Source organism: Neovison vison, chromosome 2 (genome assembly GCF_020171115.1).
Source record: "Neovison vison isolate M4711 chromosome 2, ASM_NN_V1, whole genome shotgun sequence".
Classification (NCBI taxonomy): domain Eukaryota; kingdom Metazoa; phylum Chordata; class Mammalia; order Carnivora; family Mustelidae; genus Neogale; species Neogale vison.
Genome location: NC_058092.1, coordinates 223974211 through 223991858, shown reverse-complemented (window position 1 = coordinate 223991858; position 17648 = coordinate 223974211). Strand labels below are relative to the sequence as shown.

The 17648-nt window shown below is 38.4% G+C and overlaps 1 protein-coding gene across 1 annotated transcript in view; it reads right to left on the bottom strand.

The window, feature by feature from the left end:
• NHLRC2 (NHL repeat containing 2) overlaps positions 1 to 17521 on the bottom strand; it is a 58886-nt gene extending 41365 nt beyond the window's left edge. The window contains exons 1-2 of the mRNA XM_044240570.1: positions 17110 to 17521; positions 14097 to 14249 (exon numbers count right to left, since the gene is read on the bottom strand). Of these exons, the coding sequence (XP_044096505.1) occupies positions 14097 to 14249; positions 17110 to 17287 (331 nt within the window). The 5' untranslated portion in view covers positions 17288 to 17521. The remainder of the gene's footprint in view (positions 1 to 14096; positions 14250 to 17109) is intronic.
• Between the last annotated feature and the right edge of the window lie 127 nt (positions 17522 to 17648).

The following is a 17648-nucleotide window of genomic DNA, read 5'->3' as shown; positions in this document are numbered from 1 at the left end:
CACAACCAACCCTGAGATCAACACCTGAGCTGAAATCACCAGTCAGACACTCAACCTACTGAGCCACACGGGCACACAAAAAAGCCTTTTGTTTAGGAGAAACACACTATTTCTGTGTATTTCTCCTTTACTCTCACATTACTACCACACTCACAACACTTGACACCAGAAATATGAGGTTTTCCCCCATTAGGCAATTGTCTGTAACACTGAATGGGTGTCCCATGATTCAATTCTGATATTAACCACGGTCAGTGCAGACACCACAGGTTAAGGGTTCAATCCTGTAAGACAGATGGCCCTGCCACTTTAGATGCCAATCACAAGTAATAGGTTCCCAAATTATCCTCGACTTCTGTTGGACTTGTCTACAAATGAGAGATTTGACTTCTCCCTTAGATTTATTTGCTAGAACAGCTCACAAAACTCAAGGCAACGGTTATGTTTATCAGTTTATTATAAAAAGATACGATAAAGGATGCAGATACACAGGACAAGTTGTGGGAGTGGGGGTGGAGCTTCCATTCTCTCACCAAGGCCTTCACTTTCCCAGCACCTTCATGTGTTTACCAACTTGGAGGCTCTCTGAACTCCGTACCTCTGGAATTTTTACGGAGGCTTTATCACATAAGCATTATATAACATTAGCTCCATTTCCAGCCCCTTTCTCCTCTGGAAAAGGGGGTATAGGGTTCAAAAATCCCTCACTTCTAATCATGGCTTACCCACCAAAGATCACTTCAGAATAAAACACACTGTTAATCTCCCAGGAAATTCCAAGGGATTCAGGAACTCTGTCAAGAACTGGGGGGGGGGGGGGTCAAAAACCATATATTAAAACAAATGATGCCCTAGTGCTCTTATCACTTGGGAAGTCACAGGAGTTTTAGGACCTATGTGCCAGGAACCCAGGACAGAGACCAATATATATATTTTCTATTATCTTAATACCTGTCCACTTAAAAATTTTAAAACTCTCTATCAGCTTGACAGAAAGGTGAAACAAAAGTTGAAATTACAGAATTTCTAAAAAATGATAATGAACATACTATATAATTTATGACAGAAGAAAATTCATAGTCTTCAATTCAGAGCCTTGGAAATTTATATAAAAAATTAAAATAGATGATTAAATATCCTGCTATAAAAATCTAGGAAAACACATAAAAGACCTCAAATAGCCAAAGAAATCTTGAAAAAGAAAAACAGGGGTGCCTGGGTGGGTCAATTGGCTAAGCATCTGCCTTCAGCTCAGGTCAGGATCCTGGGGTTCTGGGATCAAGCCCCACATCAGGCTCCCTGCTCAATGGGGAGCCTGCTTCTTCCATCTCTCTCTGCCTGCTGCTCTGCCTACTTGTGCTCTCCCCCTCTCTCTATCAAATAACTAAAGAAAATCTTAAAGCAAAACTGGAGGTCTCCTAATTCCAGACTTCAAGTTATACTACAAAGTGGTAGCAATTAAAACTGTATGGTACTGGGCGCCTGGGTGGCTCAGTGCGTTAAGCCGCTGCCTTCGGCTCAGGTCATGATCTCAGGGTCCTGGGATCGAGTCCCGCATCGGGCTCTCTGCTCAGCAGGGAGCCTGCTTCCCTCTCTCTCTCTCTGCCTGCCTCTCTGTCTACTTGTGATTTCTCTCTGTCAAATAAATAAATAAAATCTTTAAAAAAAAAAACTGTATGGTACTGGCATAAAAATAGACACAATGATCAATGGAATAGAAAACCCAGAAATAAACCCATAATTACATGGTCAATTAATCTTTGACAAAGGAGGAATGAATAAACAATAAGAAAGAGAAAGTGTCTTTTTCAAATGGTGTTGGGAAAACTGGACAGATACATGCAAAAGAATGAAAGTGGGCCAATTTTTTACCATACACAAAAATAAACTCAAAATGGATTAAAGACCTAAAATGGATTAAAGACCTGAAACCATAAAAATCTTTGACAAGAACGCAGTCATTTCTCTAACAACAGCCATAGCGATATTTTTCTAGATACGTCTCCTGAAGCAAGAGAAGTAAAAGCAAAAATATATTATTGGGTCGAAATCAAAAGAAAATGTTTCTGCACAGCAAAGAAAACAATCAACAAAACTAAAAGGCAATCTACTGAATGGGAGAGGTATTTGCAAATGACACATCCAATAAAGGGTTAGTATCCAAAATATATAAAGAGCAGATACAACTCAACACCCAAGAAACAAATAACCCAATTTAAAAATGGGCAAAAGACATGAATATTTTTCCAAAGAAGACATCCAGACGGCTAAAAGACACATGAAAAGATACTCAACATTACTCACCAGCAGCAAAAATGCAAATTAGAACCACAATGAGGTATCACCTCACACCTACCAGAATGGCTAAAATCAGAAACACGGGAAACAAACGTTGGTGAGTATGTGGAGAAAAAGGAACCCTCTTGCACTGCTGGTCGGAACACAAACTGGTGCAGGCACTGTGAAAAACAGTATGGAGTTTCCTCAAAAAATTAAAAATAGAACTATCCTACAATCCAGTAATCACAGAAATGGGTATTTACCCCCAACATACAAAAACACTAATTCAAAAAGATACACACACTCCTGTATTTATTGCGGCATTATTTAAAACAGCCAAGCTATGGAAGCAGCCCAAATGTCCATCCAGAAATGAACAGATAAACATGTGTGTACACACACACACACACACACACACACACAGAAATATTATTCAGCCATAAAAAAGAATGAAATCTTAACATTTGCAACAACATGGATAGTTAGTGAGTATAATGTTAAGTGAAATAAGTCAGAGAAAGACAAATACCATATAATTTCACTCATCTGTGGAATTTAAGAAACGAATGAGCAAAAGAAAAAAGAGAAAGAGACAAGCCAAGAAACAGACTCTTAACTATAGAGAACAAACTGATGGTTACCAGAAGGGAGGAAGTGGGGTGATGGATGAAATAGGCGATGGGGATTAAGACTATACTTGTCATCATGAGCACTAGGTGCTCAGAGAATAGAATTGCTGAGACACTATATTGTACACCTGAAACTAATGTAACACTGTATCTTAACTATACTGTAATTAATATTTAAAAACATGTTCTTTGGGTTTCAATTTTTATTACAATGGTTACCTTTGTAATAATACCTTTTATCATTTTACAAAAGTATTAATCCCCATTTTTCATATCCTTTTATTATCTGGTCAAGAATTTTTCTAATTAGGGCGCCTGGGTGGCTCAGTGGGTTAAGCCGCTGCCTTCGGATCAGGTCATGATCTCAGGGTCCTGGGATCGAGTCCCGCATCGGGCTCTCTGCTCAGCAGGGAGCCTGCTTCCCTCTCTCTCTCTCTGCCTGCCTCTCCGTCTACTTGTGATTTCTCTCTGTCAAATAAATAAATAAAATCTTTAAAAAAAAAAAAAGAATTTTTCTAATTAATTAATTAATTAATTAGAGAGAGAGAGAGAGAGAGCAAGCACGCAGGGGGAGGAACAGAAGGAGAGAGAGAGAATCTCAAGCAGACTCTGCACTGAGTTTGGAGCTGATGCAAGGCCTGATCCCACCACCCTAAGATCCTGACCTGAGCAGAAACCAAGAGTCAGACACTCAACCGACCGAGACACCCAGGCGCCCCGGTCAATCATTTTTAAATGGCATCCTTTAATTCCCACCTATTACCTATACAATAATCAATAGTTTTCTGCTTTCCATTCTCTCCTTCTTTTTTCCCTTTCTTTTTACTTGTATTCTATCTCTATATGATTTTACATTATTCTTCTACTCACAGGTGACAGAGTTATATTTTGTCAATTTAGCTAAAGTGAAACTGTTTTCCAGTATTCTATTCCCTGCCTAGTTCTTACCCTTTAGTGAAAGAGATACTCCACGAGCGAACTGGAAGGCGCAGAGGCAGCAGCAGCCATATTCTCTTTTGCCTGGAAGACAGTGCAGCGACCATGCGCTGCTGCATTTCACACTCTGCAGCTTATCTGCCGCCTCACCTTGCTGGTCGGCTGGTTGTGGGATAGCACCTAAGCCTCCCACAGCTGAACCACAGCTCCTGCCAGGATCTCCTCCCTCAGCTTCTCCAACTCCTAAGTCAGATGAGTGTGTAACTCCACAACAAAGGACAACAACTTACTCTGTTGGTCACCTCACTATTTAGCTTGGAAGTCTGCATGGGTCCCAGTTCATGCCTGCAGGTGGCAGCTGCTTCTGCTCTCCTTTATTTCAACCCCCTCTTTCCTTTTCAACTGCCTGACCAGCTGACTTCAAGTTGAGGCACCAGAAACACAAGTAACAGTCATATGCAGACTAGATAAGCAGCTCCTGCAACTATATAAGGTCAAGAGCCCATAATAAATCCTTTATTATTTCTCATCATGGATATTCATATGAAATCTTCAGCCATCCATCTCTCAAGTGGATTCACCAGAAAGTAGATTCACAGGTGCATCTATTCACAGGTGATTCTCTGAGTTCTTGAACATTCAAAACTAGTTTTCTATAAGCCTGATTGAATCTTGAAAGATAACTGGTTAGCTATAACATCCTTGGTTTATAGTTTCTCTATATAAGATTCTTTAAAATGTACTATTGCTTTGCTATGTATGTTACGTATGTCAAGTCTGTCCTGTCCAATTTACATGCTTCTGAAAGTCATCATTTTTCTTGGAGGTCCTGAAATTTCTTTTTTTTTTTTTTTAAGATTTTTATTTATTTGACAGGGAGAGAGGTCACAAGTGGGCAGAAAGGCAGGCAGAGAGAGGGGAGGAAGCATGTTCCCTGCTGAGCAGAGACCCCGATGTGGGGTTTGATCCCAGGAACCCGAGATCATGACCTGAGCTGAAGGCAGAGGCTTAACCCACTGAACCACCCAGGTGCCCTAGGTCCTATAATTTCTTGAACATCTCTAAGGTATAATAGTTTAAAATAGGATACTTCTTGGGCTGTTATTCTGTGTCAGTTTTCCCTGGTATCTGGTAGTACCTTTCAATATGTAGATTCAAGGTTTCTTTTATTTTCATAGCATTTTTTGGATTCTAATTTTACATTATTAGTTTTGGTCAGTTGTTTTGATTTTTGTCTTTAGTCTTTAAGCAGTCTTATGTTTGATCTCTTCTGTCTGTCTTTCTGTTCAATCATTTCCTGTTTCTACTTTTTTTTTCTAGCCAATTTTCATTCTCTAAGTTTGTTTACCTCCTGCTTTACTTCAATGCCCCTTATTCATTTTATATGACTTTATTGCCCCTTAGGCACCTTATAATTTAGTCTTCATTTCTAACATAATTCTGATCTTTTCTTACTCCTTTTCTGAATTCAAGCACCACTTATTTCTTACACCTTTGGGTGGGGTGGTGGGGGCATTTACATTCTTAGTTTTTGAATTTCTGAATCAAGATCCTTTTCCAGTATTCTAAATGCTGTTTGAGGATAGATTGATTGATCTATCTATAATTCAGTATGGGTTGTGTTACAGTTTTTATCATTTTTTGGATCACTTTTTAAAAAGATTTTATTTATTTTACAGAGAGAGACACAGCAAGAGAGGGAACACAAGCAGAGGGAGTGGGAGAGGCAGGCCTCCCGCTGAGCGGGGAGCCTGATGCGGGGCTCGATCCCAGGACTCTGGGATCATGACCTGAGCTGAAGGCAGCTGCCAGCCAACTGAGCCACCAGCCACCCCCTGCTCATTTTTAAGCAAGAATGTTCATCAGCATTTCAACTCTGAACCACATTTTCAGCTTTTTGTAGTTTTATATGGATGTGATCTGCTTTTTAATATTCTCCATTTTGTGGACAGGGCTCCTAGGTTGAGGGTGTGCTTTTCCAACAGTTCCCTTTTCCTATGTAGCTTCATTTTTGGGTAGCATCGTTAGAAGGAGGGATTGATGTGTACTTTCTTTCTTTTTTTTCTTTTTCTTTTTTTTCCTGCAGGATCCTTAACTTTTCCCTCTTATTTAAAAAAAAATTTTTTAAGTAAACTATCTTCAAGGGAAACTACACCTCTGTATCCAATTCACTCTAAGAAGCAATGCTTCTCTCAAGCTTCTGTTCTTAGTCCCACACTCCTCCTTCAAGAGCTAGTATTATGATCGAAAACTGTGTTCAATATTTTGCATCTATGGGGCGCCTGGGTGGCTCAGTGGGTTAAAGCCTCTGCCTTCGGCTCAGGTCATAATCCCAGGGTCCTGGGATCGGGCCCCACATCGGGCTCTTTGCTCAGCGGGGAGCCTGCTTCCTCCTCTCTCTCTCTGCCTGCCTCTCTGCCTACTTGTGATCTCTCTCTGTCAAATAAATAAATAACAATCTTTAAAAAAAATAAAAAATAAAAAATAAAAATATTTTGCATCTAATTTTGGAGTTTCTCTTTCTACTGGTTAAGGGGTCACTCTGTACCTTGCCCAAGAGCTGTGATCCACTCTCCTTTTTTTCATGGAGTCTTTTAGCCTCTCCCATTCCTGTTCCAGTACCTCAGGCTTGCAGGAAGAGGACCTTTAATGGAATTCAGTTTATTTCTCAATACAGGTAATTTGAAGGCCATGATATTCTGTCTTTTACTACTGCTGAATGAATGATCAAGTGTGGTTTTAGTTACTCTTTTTGTTTTTGTATTTGAGGAAGATGAAAAGATAAATGAGGAGATTCAAAATCAGGTGGCCTTCCTTCTCCTCCAAACCCAGAAGTAGGAGAGATAGGTTCCTGTTTTTAACATCCGTTACACTGAGATATAATTTCCTTAAAGTAAATTTTGTCCCTCAATACTTTGTTAACTGATTAAATAAATATAACTAAACCCTAAAACCAGCCTCTTACTTAACGGAGAAAAATGAGAAGTATTTCCAATAAGATAAAGACAAAGCAAAGGTGCCCCCCGTCTCTACTACTACTGAATAATGAATTGGGAGGGGGTTTTTAGCTAACAAAATTAGATAAGAGAAATCAATTACAGAAATAAGATTTGGAAAATTTCTTTGAAGATAATATAGCATGTTAGGGAAACCACAGAGAAACCATTATAAAACCAAACCAAGTAATAAAAGATTTGGGAAGCAGAACATAAAATTAATAGATAAAAATCAATAGCCTTTATAAACCTATACAACAACCAGTTAGAGTATTTAAGGCTAGGTGAAACCCTACTTACAATAAATAGCCACAAATAAATGAAAACACTTCTAATCACATTCTAAAATGCAATTTAAAACTACAGCAAGGGGTACCTGTCTGGCTCCGTCAGAAGAGCAAGCAACCCTTGGTGTCAGGACAAGTTTGAGTCCCATGCTGGATGCAGCGTTTATGTAAAAAATAAATAAAACTACACCAAGATACCACTCACCTATTAAATCAGTCCAAATTAAAATGCATGTCAATACATTTTACTGGGGCAGCAGTGGGGAAAGAAGCATCTTACCTTCTCTTAGCAGGAATGCCAACTAGTACAAGTCTCCTGGTGCTGAATAGAGCCATACCCAACAAAACTATGCTGTATGTATTTAACTTTGACCCAGAAATCCCCCTTCTAAGAACTTACCCTTAAGATATGACACCAGCAATATAAAAACATATTCACAAAGTTATTCACTGTTTGTTAACTGTTAAATATTGAAAACAAACTAAGGGCTGATACAAAGGAAAGGACAATGAATTATTTATTATTATAAATTACAACACACACACACACACACACACAATGGAGTGCTATGTACTATTAAAAATAATCAGGAAGTTCTCTATATGGAGTGGCTACCAGGATACACTGATACATTAAAAAAAGCAAAATGAACAAAAACAGAGTAGGTTACCATTAGTATTTTTCTAAGAAAGAAAATAGAAAGATTGGAAGAATGGAATGGAAAGAATAAGAAACAGGCAGAAGACATGGGTAGATGGAACTATACTGTCTACACAGTTCTGACTTTCAGGACCCTGTTTAAATTTTATATCCTCAAAAACAAACAAAATCAACTAAAAATACAAACAAATGAATCTAACTGTACTTCAAATGAATAACATAACCTCATGGGGAGTGGGAAAGACTAGTCCAAGTTAGTTTTGAATTAGTTGAGAAGGACTAGAAGCAAAGACACCCCAACAGCAATGAGCACAAGCAGCATAGACCTTGATTTCTCAAAACCAATATTCCCAATATTCAATACTAAAAGGAATCAGAGCTCCCTGGAGAAACAGCTGATTCAGAGAAGGGGCTGGGAAAGTACAAGAGGAACCTTTAAATACTTTGTTGTGACAAGTAAGGAAGTACTCAAAGAATGTAAGGGCATGTCAAAATGACACAGGTGACAGCCCGACGAGGATTCCAGTCGTCAAACAGGGAAAATCTGAACATCTGCATACTGACGGTGATGATTATAACCCAATGAATTAAATAAGAATTAATGAGTCAAATCTTTATATATATGTTTAACATGCATACACACAATACATATACAGCAAAACACACATTACATCAACATACACACACATACACTCCTTCCGATAAACATTACCTAACAGTTCTTCGAAGAAGTGAAGATTAGGGGGAGATGGGAATCCTGAGAAGGTGCTAACCAGGGGAAGAGAATAAGGAAGGAGATTCATGGAGCGAAAACAACACACATGAAAGACAGAAGAGATTAAAGACGGTAAGTGACTAAACGCAGAGAACAAAGGGAAGCAGGGGACAAAATAAGAAAAAAAAACCCTATAGGTAGGATCAAAATTGTAAGTCATTTTAAGGATGTTTTAGATGTTATCCTTAAGAGCAATGGAAGTCATATGGAGAATGAAGTGCAAATCTCAAAGATAATTTACACTAAATCCATGACCTTCCCTTCCAAAACTGTCCTTTCTATAGTGTGTCCTTTCTCTGAATGGCACCAGCATCTGTCCAATTACACAAGCCAAAAACCTACCTAGGAGATCTCTGTAATAACCCAAGAGCCCTCTCTCATCATCCATATTTAACCCATAACCAAATGCTATTAGTTTTATTCCTCTATAACTAGTTTCAAGCTATTATCAGGTCCCAGAGGGAGCACAACAACCTTGTCATATAGATCTCTTACATCCGTTCTTGAACACTAATTAGTTACCCATCCAAGAGTGCGACTAATCTGTAAACAAACACAAATCTCATCATTACCCTCTTCATTCCACCCTCTTTCATTGCCCTTTGTATAAAAACCAAATCTCATCTTCCCAGTATATTTACCACTCCTCAGGGTGCTATAGCAGCCGGGCCATCTTCTGGTTCATCCAGAATATCATTATTCCTCTTGCTTTGATGCCTTAACACACAATGCTCCTTCGGCCTGCTATGTTCTTCACCCTCTTTCACCCGGTAAAGCCACATTTTTCATCTAGATCTCAAGCTCACTTTTTACTCTTAGTCTTTAAATTCCTCCAGATTAAACTCCATTATTTGTTTCATAGACCCTATAATTTTCCTTAGCACTAATCAGAAATTATAAAGCTATTGGTGAGTATTTGATTATAAGTCTTGCCCCTGTTAACAAGACTATAATTCCTATTAATTATTTAGGTATCGTGCATGTTTCATTATTCACTAGCACAGTGCTTAGTACACAGTAGGAAACAAAACAGTGACTAGATGGGACATGAACAGTGAAGAAATTTATGTTACAATATATAAACCATACTATATTGTCTAAATACACTATATTAATCTATAAAGACAACTGCTAAGTAACGATGCCTCACATTTTTTTCAGTGTCAATAATCTTAAACAGATTAAAAAAATACTTTGCTTTTTCTGTTAATCATACACAATAAAAAATAGAATGTAAAAGATCCTTCACTTTATGAATCATTTGCCAGCATAGGGATCAAAACTACTCCATATGGAAGGAAAGGAGGGAGAGGGAAATGGAGGAGGGAAAACTGGGAGGGAAGTGGGAAGGAGAAGCCATATAAAAAGAATAACCACTTCTAAAATATTAGTAATAAAATAATAACTTCAAAAAATAATTTTAAAAACTTCAAAGGTCTTATTTTTCAGAGATACAAATATACAGAATTGTACTAGATTATAACTGTATATAGCAGTATATATCACATATTTATATAATATATAGTAGAAAGCACAGTTTAATCACAAACACTGTAATAACCTAGGTAAATGCAAGGACTGAAAAACAGTTGAGGAGTTTTACATGCTAGGAAATTGTAAATGGAGACATTCTGAGATCTAAACGACAAGGATGACACTTCCCTAGACTAGAAAAGATAAGGGTATTCTAAGCCGAGAGAACACTAAGTGTCAGGGCCTTAAAGCAAGAGGAGCCGTGACACTGAGGAACTAAAGGCAAGCCGGGGAAGCTAGAACACCGTGAGGAAGAGGAGTAGGGTGTGGACAGGTAGGATTTTAGGTTTCATACTAAAAGCAATAGAAACATGAAAAGACCAAAATCACTGAACACTAAAACACAGAGCTGAAACAAATCTGAAATTTTTAAGAAGATTTTTTTTATAATTTCAAAAACGGACATTGCCCTGTGTCTCTCCTGACATACCCTCAACGTGCCACAAACTGACCAGTATTTTCATCATACTTCATCTATTTAAAACAGAATATAAGGACTGCTTCAGAGAGAAAATATGAAGTGTGTACATATTAAGAATTAACATAGCATGTCTGACTGGTATTCTTTTGAAGGCCTGCTTACAAGGGTGGCCCTTGCCAGGATTTCAGGAGGGTTCCTGCCATTCCCAGAACGGTAAGAATGGCTTGCTAGGCCTAAACTGGTGTACGAATAATATGGTTTATGCTGAACACCTGCTTTCTTTCTGGGACTCTAGAATTTTCCTGCAGAAAATTCCTCCAGAAGCTGCCTATTTTGGCCAGCCCCCAGGAAAAACCTTGGTTGCTGAGTCTCTAATGAGAGTCCCTGGTAACATCTCAAATGCGCTGTAACAACTCCTCGCTGGCTATTAAGTTGTCTGGTATGACTCTACTGAGGGAATAGGAAGCCTGTGTTTTGTCTCCTCTGGATTTAGCCTCATTCAGGCACCTCTTCCCTTTGCTGCTTTCACGTTGTATCCTTTAGCTGTAACAAATTATAGCTGTGAGTCCTCCTAAAGAATTATGGAACCTGGGGATGGTACTGGGAAACCTGACACACCATCAAATTATATTTGGAGTCACTGGAAGGTTTAGTTTCATTATAAAATTAGAACTCATTCTTCTAATTTTTAATAAAGTTAAAACAGAAAATTAGCGTCTACCTCATAGTGAGAATACCAGCATTTACCCAGTAGTAATCCTAGCATTTAGGTTAAGTCTGATTTAATTATGCATTAACATATACCTAGCAGTCACATTTTAAAATATGTCAAGTGTTCCTAATAGATTTTTTTATGAAATAAGAATATTTTTCCTTAATAACCATTGTGCTACATTTGTGTACTATATAATAACACTATCATTAATGCATCCAGCATAAAAAGACAGTTTTATATATTCTCAAGTACAAAGAGGAAAATAAAACCCCAAAATGTGAGCTACCTATCAGTTAATGTAAGTTAATCAGTTAATGTAAACATGTGCTAAATCATTATGAATCAATAACAACCTTAGGGCACGGCTACGTTTAAGAATTTCCTAAAGATCAAAAGGCATTTATGTCTCATGCTATCATGAAAATGATACCGGTCACCGTTACAAACTTAATTTTAAAAGCTATTTTATAGAGGAAGGAGACTGGGTATTAATTTGGACCCTTTTCAGGCTGTTTTTGAATTAATAAGCACTTCCTCAGTTGGCTGAGCATTTCTGGCTTACTGATGAAATGAGCTGAATAGTCCATGGAATTTAAAATAGGCTACTGAATGTCACTTCAAAAACTATTAGCATTGCTGCAAATATGTTCAGAAACGTAGCAGATAGTGATGAGACAAGACACATTCGCTGTAAGAAAGCAAATTAATTTAGTGACAGCTTATTGAGCTTTCATATGAAAATCTCTGGGTATACCTGCTTTTGTGAATATGAACTGAATGTATATTTTGAACAATTAAAAATATTTTGAAGTTACCAGCATTTTCATAAAGTGGCATATTACTGAAGTATTGTTTCTTTGAAATTACAGTGTTGGGATCACTTCAAGAATCTTACTTCTCAGAAGTGCATTTGCATGTAGAAATAGTTTTTATTTTGTGTCACAATGTGCTATAAAAATGATGCTCCAGTAAACGGATAAAGAGATTACAAAGACCCATTCCAATAAATTCTTGAATTTGCTTCAAGTGTGCAGTAATTAAGTTAACCACATACAGTCTTTTACGGGTTATCTAAGTATGGAAACAGTTAATTCTGGAATTCTTAACCTAGTCTTTCATCCTCCTATTAAACAAACAAACAGGGATGCCTGCGTGGCTCAGTCAGTTAAGTGTCTGCCTTTGACTCAAGTCAGAATCCTAGGGTCCTGGGATTGAGCCCCGCATCACATGGCTCCCTGCTCAGTGGGGAGCCTGTTTTCCCTCTGCCTGCCACCCCCCCCCACTCCTGCGCGTGCACGCTCGCGCTTGCTCTCATTCTCAATCTCTCTCTCTCTGGCAAGTAAGATAATAAATCTTTTTTTAAAATAAATAAATCAAAAACAACTTTAAATATCTCTGTATCTTCAGTGGAAGAGAAAGGCTAAGCTACTAAAATGTTAATTCTTAATAATGAAACTTTTCACAGCTGGTCTGAACCTAAGGCACCTTCCTCTCATTTTCCCCAGAAGTCCCTACAATCCGGCCACACTGAACTACTGACCTCTCCCCAAAAAGCCCACTCTTCCATGCCTGCCTACTTATCTGTCACTTCCTCAGCCAGCTTTATCCAGCTCCCTTTTCATTTTCAGCTGTAGTCCTGTTTACTTCTCAAGTTCAAGCTTAACAGTCTGCTCCTCTGTGAAATCTTTTCCAATGCTTCTAAGCAAAGTGAATCACTTTTCCACAGGTTCCATGATGCCTTTTATTCAACTCTGTTACATATCTCCTCAGCAGCTAGCAGAGTACTCTGCATATATCACATGTTCAAAAAATACATTCACTTGCATGAGCTTGACCAAAACACACAGGGATCCAAAACTAGCATCTAATAAGATACTTTTACTTCTTAAATCAATACAGATTAAACTTTTGAAAACATGAGTTAGCTACCAGTAATACCAGAGACCTTTATAAAGCTCACTGACTGGCAATTTTAAGATAAAATATATTATAATTTATAAGCATCTGAGGTTTCATTTGCTCTGAAGAGTTTAACTCAGCATTCCTTTTTAATATTCACTCTTTTTTTAAAAACCAAGTTATCTTTCAATTCTGTAATATATTCTCATTTTTACTCTAAGATCAGTGATCCTCTACCCCTTTTATCACTCCATTGTGTTAATTTAAGCCTAATTAAATCAAACCTTTAATTAGTTGCATTAACCTCATACGCTCTTTTTTAAAAGAAAGTAAACAAGAGGAAAGAGATCTGAAAAAATTTCAAAGTTCTAAAGCAAATACTAAGTATAATCTCTCACATCTTCAGAATTTGTAATACCATAAAAGAGGATTTCCTAGTGTGCTTTGGAAAACATTAACCTTTATAAATCATTTTTTAATAAAGCAGGGTCAAAGAAAAAGTATCTGCTATAATATTTGGCATTCCACTGTAGTTCATGTCATCTGAAATTAAAGGAAGTCTAATCACATTTCCTAATAAGAACTTTAAACCTTTATATCTTAGTGAGAAGAGTGTAAGATTAGAGTCACAAGTTTTACTTTCTCATAGGACAAATTTAGGTAAGTCTAAATATACATAATGAACTTTTAAAAAATACTTGATCTTAAAAAAGTAAATCATGTCCTTAACCTCAGAGGAAAAAAAAATATACTAAATCTTGGTTCCTTAGGAAGGCAAACCATTATCACTAAGCTTAACTCTTCATGAGAAGGTACAGGGAGTCCTTAAATCATAGATTAGAAATTACTTTTAGAATCACTGAAGTCTTGCCAAATGTTCATTTTCCTATGAGCAAATGAGTCAGCTACTCCTCCAGTGCCTATGCCTGGACAGTCTGCTAGAAACCAATTAAAGGGCAGATACCTTTATCAGAGTATGTGTGTTCTAATGCATGAAGATCAGGCAATAGGTGAATGCAGTTTATGCAGCAGTAGGTGAAGAAATCCAGGATGACTACTTTTCCACACAGATCCTTGTAGACAGAAATAGGTTCTGCAGTGTTCAGCCATTCTAATCCTGAAATTTACACAAAACAGACTATCATGATTAAAGGAAAAGGCAGAGATAACTTACCTAAACCTTTCCATTAAAACATAAACCATTACTATCTCTAAGGAAGGGCTGAGTGTGGGGGGGGGGTAGATGGTAAAGAGTCTATAATGGGGCAGAATGCAAATATAGTCAGAAAAACTACTAAATTCTTTCAGAAATAGTACACTAGTCTGTGTGTGAAAGAAAGCAAGATCAACACACCTAGGTAAAAAGCGAGAGTAAACAGCAAATATTAAGAGGACCTAAGTACACAATCAGGTTCCAACGAGCTTTTGAGAATGAGGCTATTTTAAAAGCAAAACAGGACTAAACTCAAAAAGGAGTAAAGTGTTAAAATATAAACATACAAAATGCCTACGCCAATTTCATAAGAACTAAGTGCTCTGGATTTGAATGAAACCTTAAATACAAAATATTTTAAATGCAAAGTTAAGCAAAATACACTATTACAGATTTCATGGAAGCAACATTAATATTGATGAAGAACATGTTTCCTTCCCTCCAAAGAAAAGTAGAATCTCATTAATCTGTACTTTGATAAGGCAGAATTTATAATTACTTGAGCATGACTTACAACTTTAACTATGGACTGTAAAGATTTTGTTAAAGATTAAAAGTACAACATCTCTACTTAACCAATTTAGAAAAACAAAGATAATGAGCTCATTGTTTATAAGTAAATACAGCCACTAACACTATTAATTACATCTCGAAAGGTATTCAGAAATATTTTAAAGAAACTGAAAAACAAAACTGGGTGGAATTAAGTGAATAACAGTAGCTAATGACTAATAACAGTAACTGGAATTACTCAATTAAAACAAAATTCTAATAAATAGATAAATAACCTGCAAATCAAACTAGTCTTTTGCCTTAACTAGTCCAACCTAGTGAAGTTTTACGGCAGAGTAAGCTCTTAATTATGCATTTTAATAAAGTGTTAATTGTATACCAGATCACGTAATCATATAAAACTTCAAACTTATGTATGTTTCACATCTTAACTGCAAAACATTTATGAATCGGTCTTTTAAATTTATTTTCTGTAAATACTCAAGAGTGACTTAGATTGGAGAGTAAAGAAAGTATTATTACATGTCAGTTATTGTGCTTACCAGGCTTAATAATAATAATAAATTTTACAATAACTACAATGAATATAATTTTTAAAAACTTAACATCCATTGAGCTGTCCTAAAAACCAAGAACTTTAGATATACTACCTCTAATCCACATTATTCGCCTGAAAGCTAAATACTCGCTCTTTTTTATGAGGGAGTAAAGTAAGGCCTGGAGAATCAAGTAGCTTGCTCAAAATCATGCAACTAACAAATGAAATAACTAGGATTTAATCCCAAATCTGTCTGAATCCATCCATTACACCACAGTTTCCCATAAACACACCTCTTTTAAGAAATGAACAAAGCATACTGTTTCTGAGATAGTTGTTTATGACTTCTTGAATATAGCTTAAAGAAACCAAGAAAAAGTTACCTAGTATTCTGAGCTCAATAATCAGATCCTTAAGAAAATTTGACTAGGTCACATATGAAGCCTGAATATTTTGTTGTATTATTTATGAGTCACTAAGGTCAAATCTCATAATAATACATATATACATAATAATACATAATACAGTGGGTGTATTTATAAACAGGACTAGAAAATAAAAACACTGGCCCAAAACTTAACCGGTAGCCTCTCTGTTTATACTATGTAACTAACTTCTTACAAAGTTTTTTAAAAACATGCACATATGTATATACTCTGTTAAAGTTCTTTTGATGGGAGAAGCAGTCATGAACCTAATTCTTTCATAATAACTCCACAATATTTCAAATTCAGGATAGGATTAGTAATGGAAAAAAAAATAAGCATTTTTGAAGGTGGGAGCAAAAGGCTTGGAAAGACACATAAGACTCTATTTTCAAAGGCAAGGTTCTGGTTTATCTCCCATGAGATACCGAATCCTGCCACAGCCAACCAATTAACTATACATGTGGTTTCTGTGTCACGCCAGGAGACATGCCAACACCAACAAAACAATGTCAGTCTCAACCAAAGAAGGGAAAGTACGGTTTCATTTATCAATGCAAGATGTTCTTCCCATATAGCACTACAGGGAGTATCCGTTCGCTGGGGTTCTAAACCCTCACAGAGCTGGGGTTCAAACCCTGGAGACAGGCCGTAATTGATGCAGATTTAAAAAAAAAAAATTACAAATTTCAAGACTTTGACCAGCGCAGTGTGGTACAGCTAAGACACTTGCTAGTCTGGGGTCTGCATCATCCGGCGGCGGCGGTTACTAGTGCGAAGCCTTGAGGAAATTACTTAGCCGACTTGTGGCTCAGTTCCCTCAACTATAAAAGAGGTCTTTAAGAGGTCTCAACGAGTTACAGAGAGGAGTAACTGAAACAGTCCCCCGATGTGTTTGCAATTGCGTGTGGCACAGAAGTGATCAGTAAACGCCAGCATTACGCGCAGAGGATGACAGTGACGATGCTGGGCAGCCAGACTGAAAGAAGAGGGTGGCATGGACGTTTCAATCCTTGCCAACCGGGGCCACTAAACATTGACGGAACGTCTACTGAGCTAACACAAGGCCCCGGCAGGGACTCGGGATACAGAGGCGAATGTGCACGTTCCCCGCGCTCCAGAAAACCACCTTTTTCCGCCGCCGGGGGACCCGGGGAAGCCGCAGAGCTGGCGATCAGCCCTGGCGCTGTCGCACAACCCCGCCTCGCCCCCAGCTTCAGGGGAGGGCTCCGTCCCCGAGGAAGGGGAGGTTCCGGGAAGGGTCCCCACCCCGAACCCTGTCCCTCACCTTCCGGAAACTCGGGCACTGACAAGTCCTGCTCCCAGCCGTCCACCTTCTGCAGATACTGGTAGACCAGACTGTCCTTCTCCTCCTGGGTGACGGCGTCGAGCAGGGCGTACTCCAGCTGGGTCTGCGCCGGGAGCAGGCCCGCGAGGCTGCAGCCCCGGGCTCCGGGGGCCGCCATGTTCTCTCGGGACAGTCCAGAGGCGGCCGCCGGGCCCGCGGGAGGGTCTCCAGTAGGGAGAGAGGAAGCGATTACTGTCCTTTGGTTTCAAAACGGCACATTCACCTCACTCGCCACCGGCCCCCGCCCCATGTAAAACAACACCTTTTTCTTTTGTAATCATGCATTCCAATGCTAAGGCACAAGCTGTCGGAATTCCCGGGCCCGTAATTTAGCCACCGGCCCAAACCACCCCGCCCCTTCCAGAGCGTCCCGGCACAACCGAGCCTGGACTTTCAGAGCGCCAGATTCAGCATGGGGAAAGTCTCTGGGTCCGCGTTCCTGGAGCTCTGAGAACCATCCTCCCCACACTTCACTTTGG